This window comes from Rhinolophus ferrumequinum, chromosome 4 (assembly GCF_004115265.2).
Source record: "Rhinolophus ferrumequinum isolate MPI-CBG mRhiFer1 chromosome 4, mRhiFer1_v1.p, whole genome shotgun sequence".
NCBI lineage: Eukaryota > Metazoa > Chordata > Mammalia > Chiroptera > Rhinolophidae > Rhinolophus > Rhinolophus ferrumequinum.
Window position 1 is genome coordinate 83,431,114 of NC_046287.1, and position 24,075 is coordinate 83,455,188.

Below are 24,075 nucleotides of genomic sequence, written 5' to 3' on the forward strand. Positions count from 1 at the left end.
AGAATCTTTCTACTTTTAACATTGGTCAAATATCTTTCTCTGGACCCTTAAATTTTTTCCACACTCACACAGTCAAGTAGAGAGTTAAGGAAATTATCTGAAAAACACATATCAAAATGTAAAGGTGATATATACATACATACATATATATATAATATTATATTATATAATATATAATATAATATATATATTAGTTTTTTAGTCTATTTTTTCCTTTTGATCAAATTAACTGAACTCAGCTGGCCAATTGCCTACTTAAACTCAAAAAAAGGAAATAAAACATCAATAGTTAATTTTTTTCTTTAATTAAACTATAAGTCATTTTTTTCTCCCAAACTACAGTTTTAATGCACATGATATCTTCAACTTATAGGGAAACACACTTCTCTAAACAATGATTTTTTTTTTTAATTCCTCTTTACTTGTCCCTTTATCCTTTTAGAAGTGTATTTACCAGCACAATTCTCTTTTACCCTTTGAAAGTATAGAGCCAGGCTTATTTTTCCAGGAAAATGGTTTCTTAATAGGAATTTAACTCATCTCCACCTCACTAGAACATTCCTCACAGCCGCAGTTCCTGCATACACCCGGGATGATTGTGGGCAGGGCCTGATTGTGGACAATACCCACCCAGGAATGGCTGACGTCTGTCCATGAGCACTGGTGATGCTCACTGTTATCTCGTTCTTCTTTGGAAAGCATGCCGGGGTGGCATCTGGAATGGCAGAAATCATTGAGAGGAGGAATGCTGCTGCTGCTGAGGTTTAGGGTGGGAAAGCATCATTAATGCTTCTATAATAGCCGTCATCTTCAATAGTGCCTTATTCTTCACTCTCGGGCTCTGTTCTGCCTATGTCACTTGAGACAATGACAAATCCTGCAGTGATTACGTGCATTCTACAAACAAAAGTGTTCCTTGTGGCCACAGCCATCTGGGCCCTTTCCCTCTGGTCATATGGAGCCTCTGTTGTTTTTCCATTCCGACCCCTGCACCTATACTTACAGCACCTTAGAGCTGCTACTGATACCCAGTTGTCTCTGCTCAGTCCTTAACATACTTGATTTCCCTGAGACATTTGACCTTGTGACCACACATGACTTTTTGAAGCTCTCCTCTCAATCTGTAGCTTCCCTTGGCTTCCTAATGCCTCCTCCTGGTTTTCTACTTGTCACACTTCTTCCCAGACATATTTACCAGTTCATTTGCCTTTTTCCACCCCTTAAATGTTACTGCTCCCTAGGTTTCTATTATTAGACATTTGCTCTTTTCATTCAGAATGATCTCACCAAGTAATCTCATCAGTGCCTAAGATGTCAATTACAACTTTAATATTGACGACTTTTAAATGGGTCTTCTAAGCTCGAAGCACATATATCTAACTGCCTATTAGACATAAATTGTTAGACTTTTGTGAGCAAACCTATACGTCTTTCTACTATTTCCACTATTGCAGAGCTTAAATAAGTAATTTATAAATTATATAAACATAAAAATTAAGTAAGTGACATATTAAAAATTGCTTATTTTTTAAGCCACTTTATATTTCTTCTGTAATGTTGGTCCACATTTTGTAATGTAGAGTCCACAGATGTCATAAAAAGTAGAAAAACTGCAGTGTTCTTAGACACTGCAGAATTATCTTTCTTTTCTTCATTCATTTTTAAAATATTTTTTCTATTTTTCAATTACACTTGACAGAATATTATATTAGTTTCAGATATACAACATAGTGAGTAGACATCTATATAACTTACTAAGTGATCACTCCAATAAATTCAGTACCCATCTGACACTATACATAGTTATTACAATGCCATTGACTATATTCCTTTTGCTATATTTTACATCCTGATGACTATTTTGTAACTACCAATTTGTACCCCTTTATCTCCCCCTTTTGTTTACCCCCCCAAAATCTCTCCCATATGGCAACCATCAAAATGTTCTGTGTACCTATAGATTTGTTTCTGTTTTGTTTATTCCTTTGTTTCTATATTCCATATATGATTGAAATCATAAGGTATTTGTCTTTGTCTACTTATTTTACTCCACATAATACCCTCTAGGTCCATCCATGTCTTTGCAGATGGCAAGACTTTATTCCTTTATTATGGCTGAGTAACGCTCCATTGTATATATGTACCATTCTTTTCATCCATTTATCTATTGATGGACAATTATATTGTTTCCGTATCTTAGCTATTGTAAATAATCCTGCAATGAACATATGGATGTATATGTTTTTAGAATTACTGTTTTGGGTTTCTTTGGATAAATATCCAGAAGTGGAATTACTGGGTCCTTTTGTTTTCATTTTCATAAAATATTCTTTCCCATCCCTATACTTTCAGTTTTTGTGTGTGTATCTTTCAATCTGAAGTGAGTGAGGCAGCATATGTAAGAGTCTTATTTTCTTATCCATTCAGCCCTCAATTTTTTTTGTTAGAGTATTTAATGCATTTATATTGAAAGTAATTCTTGATAAATATGTAGTTGTTGCCATTTTATTATTCATATTTCTTATCTTTTTTCCCCCCCTTTTTTCTTTTCTTAAACCTCCTATAACAATTCTTGTAATACTGGTTTGGTGGTGATGAACTCCTTTAGCTTTGCCTTGTCTGGGAAGCTCTTTATCTGGCCTTCGATTCTAAATGATAACTTTGCTTTGTAGACTAATCTTGCTTGTAGGTCCTTACTTTTCGTCACTTTGAATATTTCCTGCCAATCCCTTCTGGCCTGCAAAGTTTCTGTTGAGAAATCAGCTGACAGTTTTATGGAAGCTCCCTTGTAGGTAACTAACTGCTTTTCTCTTGCTGATTTTAAGATTCTATCTTCTTCTTTAAAATTTAGCATTTTAATTATGGTGTGTCTTGCTGTGGGTCCCCTTGAGTTCATCTTCTTTGGGACTCTGCACTTTCTAGGCTTCTACGTCCACTTCTTTCTCCAGGTTAGGGCAGTTTTCAGTCATTTTTTTTTTCCCCCAATAGGTTCTCAATTCCTTGCTTTCTCTTTTCTCTTTCTGGTACCCCTATGATGCAAATGTTGTTACGCTTGATGTTGTCCCAGAGGTCTCTTAAACTATCCTCAATTTTTTTAGATTGATTTTTCTTTTTGCTGTTCCAATTGGATGTTTTATGCTGCCTTGTCTTTCTAATCACTGATTCTATCCTCTGCTTCACCTTGTCTGCTGGTAATTCCTTCTAGTGCATTCTTCATTTCAGTTATTATATAATTCACTTCTGACTGGTTCTTTTTTATGGTTTCTGTGTCCTTTTTTATACTTGCTATCTCTTTGTTGAAATTCTCACTAAGTTCCTCAAGCATCCTTATAAGCGTTGTTTTGAACTCTGTATTTGGTATGTTGCTTGCCTTCATTTTGTTTAATTCTTTTTCTGGAGTTTCCTCCTGTTCTTTCATTTGGGACGTATTTCTATATTTTCTCATTTTGACTGTCTCTCTGTGTTTGTTTCTATGTATTAGATAGATCTGTGGTGACTCCCAGTCTTAGTAGAGTGATCTTATGTAGTAGATGTCCTGTGGAGACAGTTTCACAGTCTCCCTGGTCACCTGAGCTGGGTGCTCCAATTGTGTCCCTTGTGTGTGTTGTTTGTGCCTTCCTCTAGTCATAGAGCCTTGGTTGCTGTTTGCACATCAGTGGGAGGGGTTGAACTGCAGGCTACTTGGTTGTGAGGACTGGCTGTGATTACAGTAGAGGAGCTGCTGTGCACAGGCTGACCCTACAAAGCAGATTTATTTTAGCAGAGCTCTGATTCCTGTCCAGTCTTCCCTTTCATTGTGTCACTTGTGGAAGTGGTTGGGTGGTGCTGTGGTGTGGTCTGAAGCTGGCCACTGTATTGTTGGTTCTGGGGCCTCTTTTGAGGACCTCTGTTTCAGGCCAAATACAGCAGCTGCCTGTTTCCTGCCCAGGACCACTTGGTATGAGTTACAAAGTGATCTGCAGATGGTTGTCACTTGTGCTGGATTTGGAGGTGCCTGGTTGAGGCTAAGCTGCAAACCAAGGCCAGGCTTAGCAAGAGGTATGGGGCACACCAAGGACAGATGCTTGTTTGGGGTTTGTGAACCTTGGAGGGATTTAAGGAAAGTCCACAGCATGAGCAAAGACAGGCCATTTGTATGGAAAAGTCACGAGATGTGGCTTGGTGGGCCCACAGTTGGGTGAGTTGGATTCTCAGGGAATCATGAGGGTGTGGCAAACGTGTTAGCCAGGTTGACTGAGACTCAGCTGTGGCTTCTTCCTGTGTCTGAATACTGGGTTGAGTAGGGCTCAACAAAGGAACTATGGCTTCTTCCAGCACTATGTCTACAAAAAAACTGCCTGTCCTTCCTTCCACCAAAACCAGACAATTCAGTTCCTCCCTGTCCCTAGTGCCTTTTGATCTGCTGCCTCAGCTCTGGAGCTCAGAGCCAGTGAATTATCGACAAGTTAATCAGTGTGCGGTCCCTTTAAAAGAAACACCTGGGATTCCAGCCACAATCTTCACTGGTTTGCACAGCCAGAAGTTGTGGGGACTTCTCTTCCTGGTACTGGAATCCTGGACTGGGTAGCCTGGTTTAGGGCTGGGAGCCTTTGCTCCTCAGGGGGTACCTCCACAGCTGAACTATCCCTGCAGGTTTTTTACCACCATATGAGATGTGGGACCAGATGTTTCATGTCTTTGTCTCTCCTACCAGTCTCAAGGTGACTTTTTTTGTATATCATTAGTTATAGGACTTCTTTTCCGCTAGACTTCAGGCGATTCTCCATGGTTGTTCTGTAGTTTAGTTGTAATTTTGATGTGGTCACGAGAGGAGGCAAACACAGTGTTTACCTACTCCACCATCTTGACCAGAGACAGAATTATCTTTCTTAAAATAGTTATACATAGTGTGCAATGGGTTTCTGCTAATGTGACATTTCATCTAATGAAAGGTTTCATCCAAACTAGGTAAATAAATGTCTTTTAGAAAAGAAACTGGTCAAAATATAATGTTCGGATGCATGGAAGTCACATGTGGAGATTATCTATGTGGAATGGGCAGTATTCTGGAGAATATCTAGAATCTTGAGAATATATGCAAATAATAAAACATCTATATAGCAATCAATATACATATCACATTCATACACATTAGCTTGTGTAGTTTTTATAATAATCTTGTGAAGTAGTAAATCAAATCTTATCCTCAGTTTACTAATTTTTAAAGAAATATACAATTTACAAAAGTTATATGACTTTCCCAAGTTCACATAAGTTATTAGTGGGGTTGCTAATAAAAATTTTTGAGCTGGGTGTGATCCTGTACCCATTCTTCCTAAGGCATTTATGGTAAGAAAGTAGCTTAAGTTTTAAATGAATATATAATGAATACATTTCAAATGTTGAAAATGTGCATTTTATAATTTAGATATCTCTGTATTTTATTCTTCAAATTTATTTCAGTAAATCTCCCTGTCGGATGGCCAAAATAACAACTAACTCTACTTTCTAAATACTTTCAATGATCTTTAACTGTTGGTATGAAATTACAGCAAGGGGCCAAAGTATGTCATGGCTCTGGAGTATGTCATTGTTTTTAGCACTGCTCAGATTGTCATAAAAGTACCAAATAACACGTGGTTCAACTGCAGTTAAATACTACAAACTATCTTATCCAGCAGGCAATGGCCAGGATTTCACTTTTATTACTAATAATAATTTAGATTTTAAGTGCCTTAGGGATTTAAATCTACTTTGTTTTAGTTTTACTTAATGACTAATGTATTTACACATTTAATTTAAATTTTCAATTTAAATATTTTAAAACATTATTTTGGGAGAAAGAAGAGGAGAACTGAACTTCTCCACAAATAAGACATCCAGAATGAGACTTGGTTAAACTAAATTATGAGATTCTAATCCACGATTATGTAAAATGCCCTACCTTATTTTAAGATTATTATTTTCCAAATACCTTTGTCAAATTAGCAGAAACAAAGCTTTATCTATCAAATAATGAACACGTTTTTTTTTCTTTTATACATAAACTCACAAGAGGTCTCATAAATGTAAAACTACTTTGAGGTAGAAATTTAATTTGGAATGACAATCACTTTTACATCTATGTATTTTATGTCTATGTCTTCAGTTACATAAAATGGGATTTAACCAAATATTTATAGATTGTACAGCTCATAGCTTTGTTCTTACATCACAAATAAATTTATATCTGTGCCACCTTTTAAACCCCTGGAATAGTTTAGAACTCTGAAACAATTCCGTTTCCTTGAAAACATTGGTTTGTTACATCTCTGCTCTATAATTATTAGTTGATTATCAAAATTCTAATATGCTTTATAATAGTGACATGAGAGAAGCATAAGGACTTTTTATTATTCTGATGAAGGATATTAACTAGAAACAAAACAGTTTTTATGTTGTAAACGTAAAAACTTTATGTCCTGCATACATTATGCAGCACCACCTAATCATAAAGAGTTAGTTTCACTCTTTTTGGACTCCAACATTTACCATAAATATGCTTTATAGCATCTATATAATTTTTTTCTTCTTTTTGTCCCTTCTTTATAGTTGTTTGAAATTACAGTGCCTCTCTCTCAAGGCCCCAAACCAGTAACAATCAGTTTTGCCAATCACACTTCCTGCCGGTGCATGTCTAAACTGGATGTTTACAGACAAGTTCACTCAATTATTAGACGTTCCCTGCCAGCAACACTGCCACAGTGAGTATGAATTAAATATATTTTCTCTGCATCCTCTACTAATATAAAATTATGTTCAGGTAAATACCACTTATTAAAAGAATTTTTGTGAAATTTTCTATAACGTACTTTACATCAAATACAAAAGAAGACAAATTTAATAGTGCACCAGGAAAATAAAAGTAAACTGAAACAGGGAAGTCCACTTCATAGACAAAGTAGTTCACAAAATAAAAGAAGTATTTCTATGGAATAACACACGTACCACCAATATTCATACTATTAATAATTTAGTCCAATTGATACATAATGTTCATGAAATCAGGTATGCAAACTCATAAATGATGTTAAAGCTAAAAACAGTTAAGTCTTGGTAAGATTTTGGACCAACACAAAAAGTAAGTAGAAATAAATTATTTTGTATCTAGTAGCATTCAGTTGCCTTTTTTTCAATCTCAGTTATTTTCTCTATATATCTATCCATATTTTTATTTCAGCAAGGATTAAATATTAATTAATTGCTTGAAAGAATTTTCTCTTATCAGTACTTCAAATTGACATTCAAAGTAACATGTGTTATTCAAATTTCCTTCCCATCCTGTATTTTGGGTTGGTAAATGGAAGCAAATGCTTCATTGATTATATAGAAGGACCTGGATAGAGCATCAAGTATTGACTCTGCCAATACTGTGTAATGAATCGTTTTGCATTGCCATCTGAGATCTGGTAACTCTCTACTTTCTGCTCTGAAATGAGGATTCAACTCTTTGTTCTTTAGGACATCCAGTGTATATGGAATGTGCCTGTGAAAAAAAAAAACTTACTTAACTCCAACATGTGTAACAAGAGGATAGATCAAGTGATGGGCAAACATATATATTACAAATGTTTTTTTAAAAGCCTTGCATCTGAGGGGACTCAACCATAAACATGATATGCTAATAACAGTTTTCCCCCATTGAATCTCTTTTTACTGCTTTACTTAGTGTGGCAAATAGGAGGCCTTATCTTTCCAGGGACACTTGAGGGAAAACTCAAGGGTAGCCTAATTTGAGTGACACAGATCTGCCCTCCTTGATGTGAGAAAGAAAAGATCTTACTGGCATCTGTGAATAAATTCATGCTGATCCAAGCAGAGACAAGTACCACCTGACATTGTTGTATGTGCAATTTCAACCACACAGCTCTGAGAGTTCTACTCACCTGTCTCCCTTAGCAACTCATCCATTCTAAGAGCTTCAGTCACTATCTCTGTGTTGATGGTTTCCAGAAATACAGTTCAAGACCTGATGGTATTACTGACTTATAATATTTTATCTAAATGTATCTTATATTGCTGTGTTTGTAATTATATTAGATATAATAGGTACAAAATTAAAGATTTATTAAATTCCTTTATTTACTTCTACATCATACATCACAATATTCTCTCATGTTCTTTGAGGCCTTGAACTCACTCAGTTGTCTTTAATGACTTCTTTTCCTTATCTCATACCCAAACACTCTTGGTCATTTTGAGGGAGGAGGGGGATATCTGCTCCAACCTACACTTATATGTCATTTTCATCGCTGCCATTCTCATCTACTTCATTCTGCAGATATTCTGATTTAATGCAGTGGTGTCAATACTAGTTTTCTTGTGTCAAATATTTTTGCAAGACCTGTGGAATGTCACAAGTACGCTTAAAAAGGCATCGTTTCATTCATCTTACCAGAAACTGGCAATAACTTTCCACTGCTCAAAGAATTGAGCACAAATTTCTCAACTCCCTATTCTGGTATTGGCCTTCCTTTTTTCTATTATTTCCAAATGTTCAAGTCCATTTTCACAGTCTAATTCCCTGAATGTCAAGCTCATTTCCTGCTCTGTATATTGTTGCTAGTCTGGCCCTTTCTTTTCTGCATTTCCAAAGCCCCATCCACTTCTCAGAGTTCAGGTAAATGTCTTTCTCCTGCATTTGTCTTGTCCAAATACCATAGCCACCTTTGCTTCTTGAATACCCAGAGCAATTATTGTGTTTACTTTGCCCTTGCATGGATTTATAGGGGTCTGTAAATGTGGCATGTGAAACCGAGGAGTTTCACCTTTTCTGTAGAGGTGTTGGGGTAGCACAGGGAGTTTGGGGGTTGAGGAGTGACATGACAATATTTGGCATAGCCAAGGTATCTAGAATTTTTTAATGACTGATAAAGATAGAGGATATGTATCGTTTCATCCCGATAAAGAGTCTGTATCAGTCTTTGGGGGACAGTCATGTTGTGGTGAGAAAGAAGAAAAAGAAGGGATACAAAATGGTGAGAAAATGGATAAGTCTAGCCTCGAGGCTAAAACTATTTTTGTTTACTGTTTTTCATTTCCTTTACATAAAGGTCGACATTGTTTACTGAGAAACGAAATAAAAATATTTGCTTCTAAGAAGCTACAGTTATTTGGGTTTGTTAAGGAAAATTTCATTCTTGTGAGAACTTATCCTTTCTCTAAGACAGAGTGGATTTATAGTCCCAGCAACCTTTGATTTAGAACTTGGCTGTTCAGTGTCTTTGGACTATTAATCTATACCAGATCCTCAGTCTGAATGGTTAGAAGCTTGAATACCCATGAGGTGTTTTTCTTTTCCATTTTAATTTTTCTTTCTTTCCCTTTATTTTTAAAATAATATCAAATATATGCTTTACCAGAAATAGAGATAAACACAATAACATCATAAATTTAACAAACTATATCACAACAGAAATGCAAAGGTAATATATCTTCCAATTAAATTGGGGCATAGTTTTGCACCAGTTGATCAGAAACTACAGTGATACCTCGGTTTTCCAATGTAATGCACAAGTTCTGAAACGTTCGAAAACAGCCGACAGCTAGGCCTCAGGATCTCTCACTCGGCGGAAGCCGCGTGACATGTTCAACTTCTGAGTCGTGTTCAAAAACTGAAGCATTTACTTCTGGGTTTATTGCATTCATAAGCCAAAATGTTTGTCAATGGAGACGTTCGAAAAACAAGGTACCACTGTAGTTGTTTTTTCCAGTATTTGAAAACATGCCTTGAAAATATCCTCTTTGCAAGTTTAAAACCATTATGTTCATATACAGTTTTTGTTGAAATCTTACTTCATATGTCTATTCATCCTCTTTTTTACAAAGTTCTTTAAGTATTGTCTAACAACTTCAAATGAGTACCTATTGATAGGACGCGATTTGTCATCAAATTCAGGTAAGAGATTGCAGACCCTAAAATATATTTTGTCTAAAAGGAAGCTAACTATGGTGTATAGTGTACTTGCCTTTGGACTGTTTCATTTGTGCCTTCTAAAAGATAATAACTGAAAGCACTGCATCCTTTGGCTTGCTGGTTGACTGGTAAAAATTATAGCAAAGTGCATGTGACTGAGAAGTTTCCATCAGTACATTCTCTGCACTGAGGTTATTTCTATAATGTTACTCAGAGGTGGGAACTATTAGATCAAAGATTTTGTGAAGCTTAATGTCAAGTTCAACCAAAACACATTGATGATTATTACTGATAAAGTTCCATATTATTAGACCAAATCTACCATTTTCAAAAAAAAAAAAAATTAGTAGATTTATTTTTTTTTTAGCAGTTTTAGTTTTACAGAAAAACTAAGCAGAAGTACAGAGGTTCCATATATCCCCTCAGCCACCTCCCCTAGTTTCCCTATTATTAATATCTTGCATTAGTATGCTGTATTTTTTATGATTGATGAGCCAATATTGATATATTATTAACTAAAATCTATAGTTTACATTAAGGTCTTTTTGTTGTACATCGCATGGGTTTTGACAAATGTATAAGGAAATGCGTAAGTACAGTATCATACAGAATGTTTCACTGCCCCCAACTCCCCTGCGCTACCGCTGTTCAGCCCTACCTCCCTTTCCCTGAATCCCTGGCATCAAACAGTCATTTTCATGTCATATCAGCTCTCTAATGCTCTTAACACACATTCTTTTCTTGTGTTGTTGTTGTTTTCTTGTTTTGTTTTGTTTTTCTGTTAATAAAGTGTGGCTATTATGATATAATGAAATCAGTGGCTATTGTCAAAGGATATTTTTACTGATATCCTGATTACTTACCTTTGCTGTGTTTCTCCGAAAATAAGCCCTCACTGGAAAATAAGCCCTAGCATGATTTTTCAGGATGACATCCTCTGAACGTAAGCCCCAATGCGCCTTTTGGAGCAAAACTTAATATAAGACCTGGTCTTATTTTCGGGGAAACACGGTATCTATTCTCTGTTCTAATTCTGTTAATTCAAATAAAATATAGAAATAAATTGGACAAGCAGACAAATACAGTAACTACTAGATTTCCATCTTTTTAACCTACCGTACTTCTCTCAACTTTGTGCATCCAAGCAGGCAAGTGCAAAAAATAAACATAAAACAGGAAAACATAGGCTTCCAGACTTATCTGTGCTCCTGTGCCTCTGTTCTGGTGGCATCCGATGCAGACACTAGCAGTCCTGTACTTGCCTAGCCAATGGTTGACCGAAAAGTGTGACACTTGTTTTATATTCAAGTCTCGGAAGGTGACTGAGCTTTCATATATGGCAGGTTCCTGCTTTAAATCAGTCATTCATATTCACACAAAAAGTGAAAGATTAGATTTATAAGCCCACGTTTTAATATGAATGCTATTTTATTGCCCTTCAATTATTAAGTGTCAAATAATTGTGAAAACCATGAAATTTTCATTAATGATTCTAATATCCATTTATTCCTTTTATATCATTAAAAACCCCATCTCCTGTCCATTCTTCTTCCTTTCAGTAGACTAATGGATATAGAAGCGAACAGTAACATACACAGATATAAGCACAAATTAGTGTGAAGTCAATAAAAACCAATAAAAGGAAAGATGAGTATATGCATTTTATTTAGGTATATCTCTGTTGAATGTGTTCCTTTCTGATTTCTATGCATAGTATTAAAGAAGTTACTTAATAATATTGAATATAAAGGCCATTTTTACTTAACCACTCTTGCAAAAATATAAGCATATCAACATCTGTCTAGATAGTCAAGTATATTCATGGGCCACACATGATGAGCTCAGTATGAACAAAATCGTTCAAAGACTCTTAGAATAAAACTTGAAACATTTTTCTCCAGGGCTCTGTGGCTCTGATAATGAAAGCATATAGTTGCCCTTCCAGCTGTTATTCTGACAGCAATCTTGAGCAAAAAATATCTGGATTGATATTCCATAATATAATTACAGGTTTGAGTAATGTTAGCATAGTGGGTGAAGTTCAGATGACATCAACCGTTGGCATTTAGGAAATCAAAATTCTATTTTGATAATTATTCAAAATTGTTAATGTGGTCAGAGTTCTCGTTATTTGTTATATTAATGAAATACAGAGCATCCTATTGGGTGTCCCACTGAATGATGTGAAGATGCTCTGAGGAGCGTATGAGAGCTTGTAGTACAGGCTTTCAAACAAATGTTACTGGATCACAGTCCACATTTAACAAGACTTACAATTGGATAGCTATTTGAGGAACTGAACTGTGGACTATAGGTTCTAAATGGTCAGCAGAATTTTAATCAATTGGGCTGAGTAAAGATACCTTATGAAAAGAGCTGCCAGGAAGGGTAATTGACTAATAGCACACTTCATCTCCAAAGAATGAATTTGTTTTTAAAAAAGTCATTGACTGCTACAAGTTGAATTGCATTCAATTAATGTTAATATTCATCTTCAATGATCTATGAGGTATTTAGCAACGTAGATCAATAGCAGTTTAATATAAATCAAGATGCAGTTAGTATTTTTCAATTAGAAATATGTTACAAAGATTATAGTTCTTTGAAAAAGAATAAGATTTCAGTTCAGTTCTAACTAACGCCAAACAAAAGGTGGTGGTATGTCTTTGTTCCTTAAATATGGATTTGGGGAGTTAGGGAATTTCCAAGTATGTAAAAACTCCAGGGCCAAAAAAGTAGAGAAGATGAAAGAGTCAAAAAAAATGAGTGTGCATGAAAAGCCTACTACAGTGATCAAAGTACAAGACTAGTAATAATTACGTAGTATGTACAATACATTTTTGTCCTCTGATTTTAACTAGCAAAAAGCAAAAATTACCAAACCAGTTGAGTGAAGTTTCAAAATAATTAATGAAATGATTCATAGGAAAGCATCTTTATCCTTCACACAAATTATAAGCAGGATTTGTGGTTGTGTTTGTGTGTATATGGGTGGGAAAGGGAAAGTAGCAAAGTCAATGTATTTACATACCATTCTCAACACAGATCTACTTTACAAATAATTGTACAATCTTCTGCTTTACTTTGCAGACAAAATGTGTCTTTAAACCAATATACTTTATAAATGCAGTATACAAAATAACTAATTTGTAAATATTTTAATATGTTTACACGTTAATATTCAGAACTTGAGAGAAATTTTAATAGGATAAAAATGCTTTGGAGATTAAACTAAGCGGGATAGAATTGTGCTCATTAACACATATTCCTGCAGTTGGATGAAAGGAAAACATTTTCTTTCATTCTAAAATTTTGGAAACTGTGTCTCTCAATTTTTCACATGAGAAACTTTGCATGTTTAGAACGTGCTACTCACTTTTAAAGCAGGGAATTTCATTAGGTAATTATGAAAATGCATTCCATCCAAATATATGCTACTATAATTAAATGACCTCTACCAGGATTTCAAATTTCAACTTTGAAATATGTATTAACATTGATGAGTAAGTAGTTTGTTTTTTTGTTTGTTTTTTTTGGCAAAGCTTCTAGTCATAGTTTCCTAGAAATTAAAATTTTAAGAATATTAGAATTTAAAATATTTAATTCACTTTGAACTAGTCAGTAATATCAAGTTATGAGGGCACAGTGTTTGAAGTATAATATAATGGAGAGTGTTATTCTGAAGATTATATTTTTATTTGATGTGAATGTGTAAAAATTAAAGTTAAGGTAGCCAGATTATATGAAATCATTATTTAATTCTATAAAATTGCTACTTCTTTTTGTATGGTATTTCTGGAAGTATAGTCTTACATTTATTCCTACCTTTGTTTCTACACACAATATGTACTTCTGAATTTTTATTTTTGAAGATATTGAAATATTAGAGAGAAAACTCTAGTCTTTCCTACATGATAGGAAATTATTTTGTTTTCATACCTATTTAAGATGAACAATTTTGTATACATGCTTAATCTTAAGCACAGACACATTAGCACATATTCCTGCAGTTGGTAATGTCATCATTCACCAGTCTCACTTAGGCTAGTGATTGAGATTATTCTTGACATTTCTTTTTGCCACTTGAATAGCTTAGATATGTGTTTTGTCAACTATTCCAACTACAAATAAAGACAAATACATTTGACCTTGCAACCATAGACACACATATACACACATCACACATGGGAGAAGAGGGAGTTTGTGTATGTGTGAGGGGTTGTATATCATATTTACACATACATTGTGTGTTTATATTACTTATATTAAAATATTTATATGCATATATATATATAATGCTTGAAATAAAATTTCAGAAAACAATCTTTATCACATGCATCTAATAGTTTGTATTTCATTATATGCCATTCTTCTACATTAAAAAATACATTTCCCACTCCATATAGTTGAATTCCTGATCCACTAATTTTTTGCAGCTAACAGCTGGAAAAATATTGGCTTAGGTAATGGCAGCATAAATCACATATTGGCAAAATGAAAAAAAAAAAAATGAAAGATGATTTTGTAACAGTGACTGCACCGGCACTGTGTCGACCTGATATCAGCATAGGAACGTGTTACTTAAACCCTGTCAACACTGAGGTGACATAACCACAATGGATTTACTTTCATTTATAGAAAAGTGATCTGAGTTTCATTCAGCCAAGATTAATGGCATTGTTATTATATAACTCAACATAACTTTATATTATTTTTTATTGAATTTATTGGGGTGACATTGGTTAGTAAAATTATATAGGTTTCAAGTGTACATTTCTATAATACATCATCTATGTATTACATTGTACGTGTGAAGGAAAAGGGGGCCAAATATATGGTGATGGAAGGAGAACTGACTCTGGGCGGTGAACACACTTAACTTCATATTATTTGATAGAAGAATACTAAAGTTTTGAATAAGAGGTAAATCTTTAAAAAATGATACTGTTTTGGAAATTTTATAAATACTGTCTAAATTTTATGTGGATTGATGTATGTTCGTGATTAGCCAAGGAAATAATACAAAAATATGTAACGTGTATAGACTTACTCTTAGGAATAACTAAAATTGTTGGGAAGGTATAGTGTCCTCCAGGAAATACTGTCAACTGAAAAAGCAAGATTTAGAACAGCATATAAGGGATGCTATCTTCTGTGTGACAGAATAAGAAAAAATACAGAGAGTGCCAAAAAATGGGTACACATTTTAAGAAAGGAAAAAACTGTATAAAATTGTAACACAATGAATGACGCTAGCCTTCATTTGATTAATGCCATCTTTTGAGTGAACGTCACACTACACATTGCTACTGTAATTCAGTTTGATTTCAAAAATACATAGATAACATCTCTTAAAATGTGTACTTTTTTTGGCACCCCCGGTATATACAATGTAATTTGTTTGCAAAAGGAACCCCTGCAACCATAAACCAAAAGGTAAGAAAAGGAACAGCGTGCTGTTCATTTTTTACTAAAACAAATGAAGCAAGAGAGGAAGGGAGGGAAAAAGGGAGGTAAAACTAGAACTACAACAAGAACAAAACATGGTCTTTGATATCTTGCTGGTGGAATCTAGAATGGGAATTTTGTATTAATGGACACTTGACAGTTATGGGCTTCTGTACCTCAGAAATAAGTCTGTAAAGATACATGTATAAGGGTGTGTCCTGTAGAATTGTTTGAAAAAGCCAAAAGTTGGATAGGTACCAATAGGAGACTAATAAAATAAATAGTACGTCCATTTTTTGGGCGCTACACAACCACTAAAAATAATGGAACAGAACTTTATGAAATGACATGTAAAGACGTTGATAATGTACTATTCAGTGGAAAAGGTGATTTCAGAATTATATAAACGGTTTTACCCCATGTTCGCACAAACTAGAACACTGTGATTCTACTAATGAATGTATTTGCTTTAAAAACATAGAAGCCTGGATTGCTATAAAACCATACTACTAACAGTGATCACCTTTGGGCTTAGAATTTGATACCACAAGTAGGTGGAGGGAGTTTGAGGGGGAGCTTTCACATTTCGTTTAATATATGCATACATCATTTTAGAGATTTTGTTTTACAAGCATGCATTGATGTAATACATAGGTAAGAAAAGAGATGGTCCCTTCTATGTACCAGATACACTAATACTTAACCCATCTGTCTCCCCAAGGTGCCAGGCTGCCAACAAGACTTGCCCCACAAATTACACATGGAATAATCACATCTGCAGATGTCTCGCTCAGCAAGATTTTCTTTTTGCTTCTAGTGCTGGAGACGGTAAGCAGAACGATGTTTTTCATACTAAATGCCAAGGGTGTGTATTTTGATTAACAAATATTTTCATATTAAAATCACATGTACAATATTGAGATCATCATACTTTGAAATAAGTCACTACACAATAGGAACATTTTTGCTTCATATTAATATTGTTTTTAACTTCTTTATAAAGGAACATACCCAAGTTTGTGCACAGCCCTATAATGAAAAACACAAAAATGAAGACCCTTGTCAATGCTTTTAATTGTTTCACACCACACCCAGGACCAAGTAATGTATAGTAAAGATGCCACCCTGTGTTTGTCTAGATTCAGTAGATGGATTCCATGACATCTGTGGACCCAACAAGGAGCTGGATGAAGAGACCTGTCAGTGTGTCTGCAAAGGGGGGCTTCGGCCTTCCAGCTGTGGACCGTATAAAGAACTAGACAGAGACTCATGCCAGTGTGTCTGTAAAAACAAACTTTTCCCCAGCTCATGTGGGGCCAACAGAGAATTTGATGAAAACACATGCCAGTGCATATGTAAAAGAACCTGCCCAAGAAATCAACCCCTCAACCCTGGGAAATGTGCCTGTGAATGTACAGAAAATTCACAAAAGTGCTTATTAAAAGGAAAGAAGTTTCAACAGCACACATGCAGGTAAGAATCTTCATAAATTGTATTTATTTCTCTTACTGGAAATTGTTTTCTCAACGAAATGCCATTTTCTCAACCAAAATAACATGAAACCAGTAAGCTCTGGAAGACAAATTCTGACGTTTTTTAACCAATGCCAACATTTGTGCGGCTGCTCCCCAAAAGGCAAGGAAATAGCCCTGGGAACCAAAACTAGATCCAAGCTCAGAATACACTCTGAGTCTTTTCCCCAGGGGCTAAGGTGGTGGTTGTCAACAGGAGCGGGAGGACACATGCATCAGAAAGTTACCTGTGAAGCATTTTTAAAATACACCCAGATAGGGTACACCTGTCCCCACCAAAATTATGATGCCGTCAGGTGTGTTTTAGGACAACTTTTCAAAGTGTAGATAATGTGCAAAACTTACGAAGGATAGTATCCTACCATTTACTGTAGAACTGGATCTAGTAGTAAAAATATTTTAGCTAACTATTTAATGGAATTAGAGAAATAATAGTTGTTAAAGGTTACTCAAGATCCATTCCTTAAATTTTGACTGTGTTCCCTTCTACACCAAGAAACAAAATGAGTCTACTGGACGCAAACCCTTTCACTGCGAGTCCCTGAACTTCTTATTCTATAATCGAAGAATAAGGTGGTCTACTATTTAAACCAGATAGGACTTTTGACATTTTCTTCCACATTCTTTCAACATGGCTCTACCAGTCATGCCTTCTCTCTTCCATACCTTTAACATCTTAATTCTATTGTCCTTTCCCCTCAATTCATAAAAGTTCTCAAATTTCTTCTCTTTTATTAGCATCCCCCTGTGATGCTGAGCATACTTTAGCAACCAAACTCGGTCCTTCTCTTCAAAGGTGCTCCAAGGCTAGGTTTTTGGCATTTGTACTCACCTCTTCTTTTTAAAACACTTTTCATTATTAAATTTATTGGGCAACATTGGGTAATAAATTATGTTTCAAGTGCACAATATTATAATACATCTATCACATTGTGTACTCATCACTCAAAGTTTGATGTCCTTCTGTCACCGTATGTTTGACGCCCTTTACCCTCATCAAGCTCTCCCCACCCCCTTCACCTCTAGTAAGTACATATTCACTTCTTTCATCTCTCATTTATTCAACAAACTGTAAAAGGGTTTATGCCCTAGAGTTCCATGATAAACTTCTCTTTAAGGTGTCTGTAGACTATTTCAAAATACGATGGGTAATTTGGTCTTTATGTCAGCTCTCCTTTCTGTAGCTTTTCTTTAAGTTCTCCTCTTTTTTTGGCTGACATAGCATTGTTCTCTTCTGGTGTCCTTTTAGTTTTTATACATTTGTTCTTTATCAGCTTTACAGAGTTCTCTTCTTCTCTTTTTTTTTTTTTTTTAAATTAGTTTTAGGTGTGCAAAACAATGTAATATCTAGACATTTATCCCCCTCACAAAGTGATAACCCTCTCCCCCATCTACTACCCCTCTGACATCATATATAACTGTTACAATATGATCTCACTTATATGTGGAATCTAAAGAATAGAATAAATGAACAAACTACTCAGACACAGTCTCAGAGATACAGAGAAAAACTGAGGGTTGCTAGATGGGAGGAGGGTGGGGATAAGGGAGAAGGTGAGGGGATTGGAAAACATAAATTGGTAACCACAAGATTGCCACAGGGGTACGAAAGACAGTTTGGAGAATATAATCAATAATGTTGTAAAGATTTTGTAGGGTATCTCTTCTTCTCTTTCATCCATTCTTTAAAGATGGTGATAATGCCATTTCAACAGATGACTGTTCACATTACTTAAAACTTACATTTTATTTACTTACAATTTCATATCTGCATTAATGTTTATCATTACTTTTTTTCTCAGTAAGTAAAGTATCCATGTTTTTTTTTTATTCTCAGGAGTTTTGTGCTCTCTTTTTAATTTATGTTTCTGTTGATCCATCCACACTAACATTTTGGCTACTGCAGAAGATTTGAATAAATCTACATATATCATTGATTACATTTTTCCGATTATTGTTTCAGAATACTTCAAAGGAATCTTTTTTTCTCTTTAAAATATAGAGCAATAACTATATTGAAATTTCACTTGCATATTACTACGCTAATTACCAGGATATTTCAAAAATGCAGAATATAGATATTAAATCTTACTAAAAATTATTAAACCACTTTTTATATTGAATTATTCTGAACGATCCTAGTATATATTGAAAAACCTGAAATTTGTGTGCTTACATAGACTAACAAGGCATCATATTTTTCTCCAGAATTCTTATATTAACTTAGTAGAAAACATATCTAATTTACTTTTCCTAATAGTATACATTGTTTCATTAAAACTTGCTATTTGGGGAAACTCTCTGCTTATTTTTCTAAGTGCATAATTTCAGGTTTCATGTACATATTGAAGCAGAAAAAAAGATAATTTATATTTTGAAAATATCTATATTCCTCATTTTCTCTTAATATTTATTCCAAAAGTGTGGTGGAGTATATATTCTTTGGTCCACTCCTTTAATCAGCAAATTTCATTGAGCAGTGAGAATTGTATCGTTTTAGTAAAGGAATACCAGTGACCTTATAATAATGCATTTGTATTTAGAAGTAAAATGATAATAATTTAACTAGGTATGCTTTCTTTTCTAGAGCACAAGAAATGAAATTTCAAAATCACATTTGTAGTTTTTCTGCAGTGCACTTTTGATATCCGCGTAAGGTCATATATTTTTTCCAGAACACCCATTGCCATTCCCACATGTTAAGCATATCCATACTCTAAAAACTTCTTCAAAGGTAGCTCCCATTCACCGGAACAACAGGACTGCAGACGTTATTGGCTGCTTGATCATTTGTCCTTTCATCACTACTAGAAACTGGAAGTCTAGGAGAGGAAGAGAAGGACCCCCAGGGTGATATTATCTCTCTCTCTCCCTTTCCCCAGAGTGAACTGGTTTCATACGGAGCCCAGGTGGAGAAGGGAGCGTGAACCACCATCACGCAGCCAGCTGCCTACCCAGTAGAAACACAGGAGTGAGGGTGGCGCTGCCTGCTGAGGATCTCAAACCCACTAAAACGGCTGGGTTTAATGGCTTCAAATCTGGCTTCCATCCAAATCTCAGACTCTAGTCTGAATTCTGCCATGCTTATGTGATCACACTAAATTAGCAGACCTTAAATAGACACTTCCAAAATTTGTTTTATGTTACTTTCATCTACGAAGCAGAGAGCACTTCAAAAGCACTAATGCTGACAACATTCTCCCATTTGTTAGATCAGCAACCAAGACACTTATTTTTTTAGGTTTTTCCGTTCCTCGTAAATTTTGTAATTGTAAGCACAAACTTTAACAATTTACAAATCTATAAACCTAAGAACAATTTTGTGACGAAATGGGTAACTTTGTTCTAGTTTAAAATTTAGTAAAGCACAAAACATGTCGTAGAATAATGAATTCATCACCTTGGTGTTTATCAAAATATAGTTATTGCTCTTTGTTTTCCTAGTTGTTACAGACGGCCATGTCCAAATCGGCTGAAGCATTGTGAGCAGGGACTTTCATTTAGTGAAGAAGTATGTCGCTGTGTCCCTTCATATTGGAAAAGAACGATATGAACTAAGAGTGTACTATTTTCCAGTTCACCATTTTTCTGCCATGGATAACTGTGTTGCCACTTTAGAACCATGAACAGAGAGATCTTTGTGGGACCATGGTAACAAAGACAAAAGTCACTGTTTCCTGAACCATGTGGATAACTTTACAGAAATGGACGGTAGCTCATCTGCAAAAAGACCTCTTGTAAAGACTCATTTTCTGCCAATGACCAAATAGCTGAGGTTCTTCTGAGGTTGTGATTTAAAAAAAAAAAAAAAAAAAAAAAATGACTATATAATTTATTTCCACTAAAAATATTGTTTCTGCATTCATTTTTATAGCAATAACAATTGGTTAAAGCTCACTGTGATCAATATTTTTATATCATGCAAAATATGTTTAAAATAAAATGAAAGTTGTATTATAAGCTGCTAAATTCACTCCATTACAATGTTAAACTATAACTAAAACTTGATATTATGAAACATTCATCTCCCCCTGCCCTTTTTCTTTTTCTCTAACCGGATGTCAGACCGTGATTGTTATGAAAATGTGTATTCCTATAAAAGAAAATTTCACAGGGATAACAGTTGCTACTACATTTTATTTAAATACATCTCTTAATATATTTAATGATTATAAATACTTTAGCCCATGATACTTTTACATTTAAGACTAAATGAATCAGTATAGAACATACTATCTTATAAGATAGTTTGCTTAGCATGTCCATGTGATCGAAAGTTATTCAAGGCACTGGGGACATTCAGACTTTTAAATGGGTATAATATTCCTCAGTATGTATGAAAATCACTTTAAAATATTTTACTCAAGAAGAATATTTTCCAAGTGTTTAACTTGTTTGACCAGCTGAAATATTTTTGTGTGGGCTGAAGTATAAAATATGAAATATAAAATAAACTGGAAATAACATTTAAATGCTCATATATTTTATAAAAGAAACATTTCAGTCACACAATTAAAGCGCTTGTTTCATTTTTAAACAGGCATGCTGTTCTCTGGGAACAAACATTTTGCCTGAGTAAATACAACCAAATAAATGGTGTGCATGTTGACAAAGAATTGATTGTTTGCGAGTGTGACGTAGCAAACAAAATTATATAACTACCAGCAAATACATAAAAATAATTAGTGCTAAAAGAAGGGAAAAATCCTACAGTTATGTAAAGATAAATCTCTTAAAGCTTGCAAATTTAATATAACAAAAATATTTTTAAATTGTTCGTGACTACTCAGTACAGTAGAAAATATTGGTATCTATATGTTTTGCTATAAAATAACTTATTTTCTTTAAAAATATTTAATTAGAAAGTTGATGCCCCAAAATTATCCTGAGTGTTTTCAATACTGACTTATAACACAATGTCACATGCAACATTTACTGAATTCCAATTACGTGCTCCACACAACTTTAACATTTAGTTCATAAAGTAAGATTTTTTTCACATTTGAGGGGGAAAAAGTAATCTTCTGAAATTCTCTCATTATATATTTATGCACCATCATCCTATTTTTGTTTCAGTAAAGATGACTTAAGACTATAAGCAATAAATGTAAGCATTGTTCATTCTGGGTATCAGTTAAGGTCTAGGTAATTTTCAAACTTGAAAATTTGAAAAATAATAATAATAATGCAAAAGGAAATGTTAAGTCAATGTGACAACAGCTATAGTTTTATCAAAATTTTTACAAGAGAACAAATTCAGGTGTGGTTAGAAAAGGAAAAATGGAGTCAAAATAAATACCATCTTTCCACCTGATTCAGAAGCACAATCTTAGTGTATAATGGTCACCATCTATGAAATTCTGCCACATTCAACTCAATCATTCTTTATCATATTTGAGCCAAGAATGTAAGCAAAAAAACATTATGTAATGTTATGTCAATTTGATCAATCATTTTTAGTTTTGATACATTTAAAACTATTAATTTGTAGCTAATTTAGGGGGGAAAATATGTATGTGTGTGTGTGTATATATATATATATATATATATATATATATATATATATATATATAGTCTAAGTTTCGAATGAGCCCCCTGAGGCCATGTAAAGAATATTAGAACCTGATGCAACAACTGTTACAAGTTATCAGCTTAAAAATAATCTAAACTATGTGTTGACAATTAGTTTCTCAGAATATATGGGTAAGCCAAAAACAACAGTAAGCCAAAAATTAAAGCATGAATGATGCCAGAAAAATAACATTTGCTTTGTCTCTGGAGATCAAATAATTTTGATCAAAAGCAAAACTAACATGGACAAAAACAATACATTGTCAGAGATACTTACAGACAATTTTATGTGGATCATAAAAATGTCACTTTACTCCATTATAATGATTGAGATTTTTGTGATGCCAGTTAAGAAGATGGACTAGAGATAAAGCTAAACAATTATTTAAAGTGTTAGCAAAATTGATTCACCATAAAGCTGAAAAATACAGTGAAAAATGTTCATAAACTCACTAGGAGTCTCAAGATACCAATCCAGTCAATCTAAAGGATAAAGAAGAGAAAACATTGGAAGTTTGCAGCATCAGGTTATATATCAGAATCTTGGAAAGTCAGTAAACAGAATTTTATGTCTAGAAACCTAATGCTGTATATTCAGTTGAAAAGACTCAAGGAAAAATATATTTTGGTAAGCAGTTGTATAAGATCTAACTTGAAGACTATTTTTCTTTGAATGGGGGTTTTGACTGAGTGAAACGCATAGATTCCATTTTTAGAATTTCTAAAAATAACCTTTGCTCTCCATCTCCATACTAACTCAAAACAGAAGTTTGAGTGGTGACCGGAGGACTACATTCCCTGGCGTATCCAGAGTGCACCTCTCTAAGGAAAGGAAAAATGGTCACACGCTCCCTCCATGCACTCTGGTGGGGATTCCCTCCTCTGTAGGAATTTTACTCAGTGGGTGAGAGAAAAGCAGCAGACACAACAGGTGAGAGAGTTCGGACTACAGCAATTGTTTTCACATGTTGCCAAAGTTCATGACACTCCTTATGTGGTTAAGTTCCCATGTTCACCTACATAGGAAGAGCTGAGGCGAAGAGCAGAGCAAAGGTCTATTGGCCCCCACTTTGTCTACATTACTATGCTGTCCCCCAAGAGCTCAGGTTTCATAAGCAGATTTTTCAAAGGATGCTTTTTAGGGACTTTACCTTTTGCACTGAAAATAAGAATGACATAAAAATAGTATTTTATTGTGCTCTGGTAGAAGAGAGAACATTGAAGTGTCTAGTTTTTATATAAATCAATGCTAGAAAGTTCTGAATAAATTCAATTATTGTATTCAAAAAATGTGTACAGTACACCCAGAAAACTGTTTAAGGAAGTCTGTGACACTTTATAAAATAATTACTGGTTTATCTGGTCATGTTTGAATTTTTTGGTATATTGGATATTTTAAATAGGAAATAACTGTGAACTTCTATAAGTGGGGTTTAATGGTTTGTAATTTAAAAAAAAAAAAAAAACAACAACAAAGTTTCACATGCTCTGTTCTCTTCATTCCGTAGCTAACAACTCTGAAATTTAAAAGCACACTATGACGGAAGGAGCACTACATTGGCAATTATAAACCAGGTTCTTCTTAATCCT

At 34.4% G+C, this 24,075-nt stretch overlaps 1 protein-coding gene across 3 annotated transcripts in view; it reads left to right on the top strand.

Annotated features, from left to right (window-relative positions):
* VEGFC (vascular endothelial growth factor C) overlaps positions 1-20,874 on the top strand; it is a 108,574-nt gene extending 87,700 nt beyond the window's left edge. For 2 of the 3 annotated variants that reach the window (XM_033103844.1, XM_033103845.1), the window contains exons 4-7: positions 6,571-6,722; positions 16,104-16,210; positions 16,522-16,855; positions 20,359-20,734. In XM_033103844.1, coding sequence (XP_032959735.1) covers positions 6,571-6,722; positions 16,104-16,210; positions 16,522-16,855; positions 20,359-20,467 — 702 coding nt within the window. In that variant the 3' untranslated portion in view covers positions 20,468-20,734. Of the gene's footprint in view, positions 1-6,570; positions 6,723-16,103; positions 16,211-16,521; positions 16,856-20,358 lie in introns of all 3 variants that reach the window. The other variant, XM_033103842.1, reaches the window with a different exon arrangement.
* Positions 20,875-24,075: the final 3,201 nt, after the last annotated feature.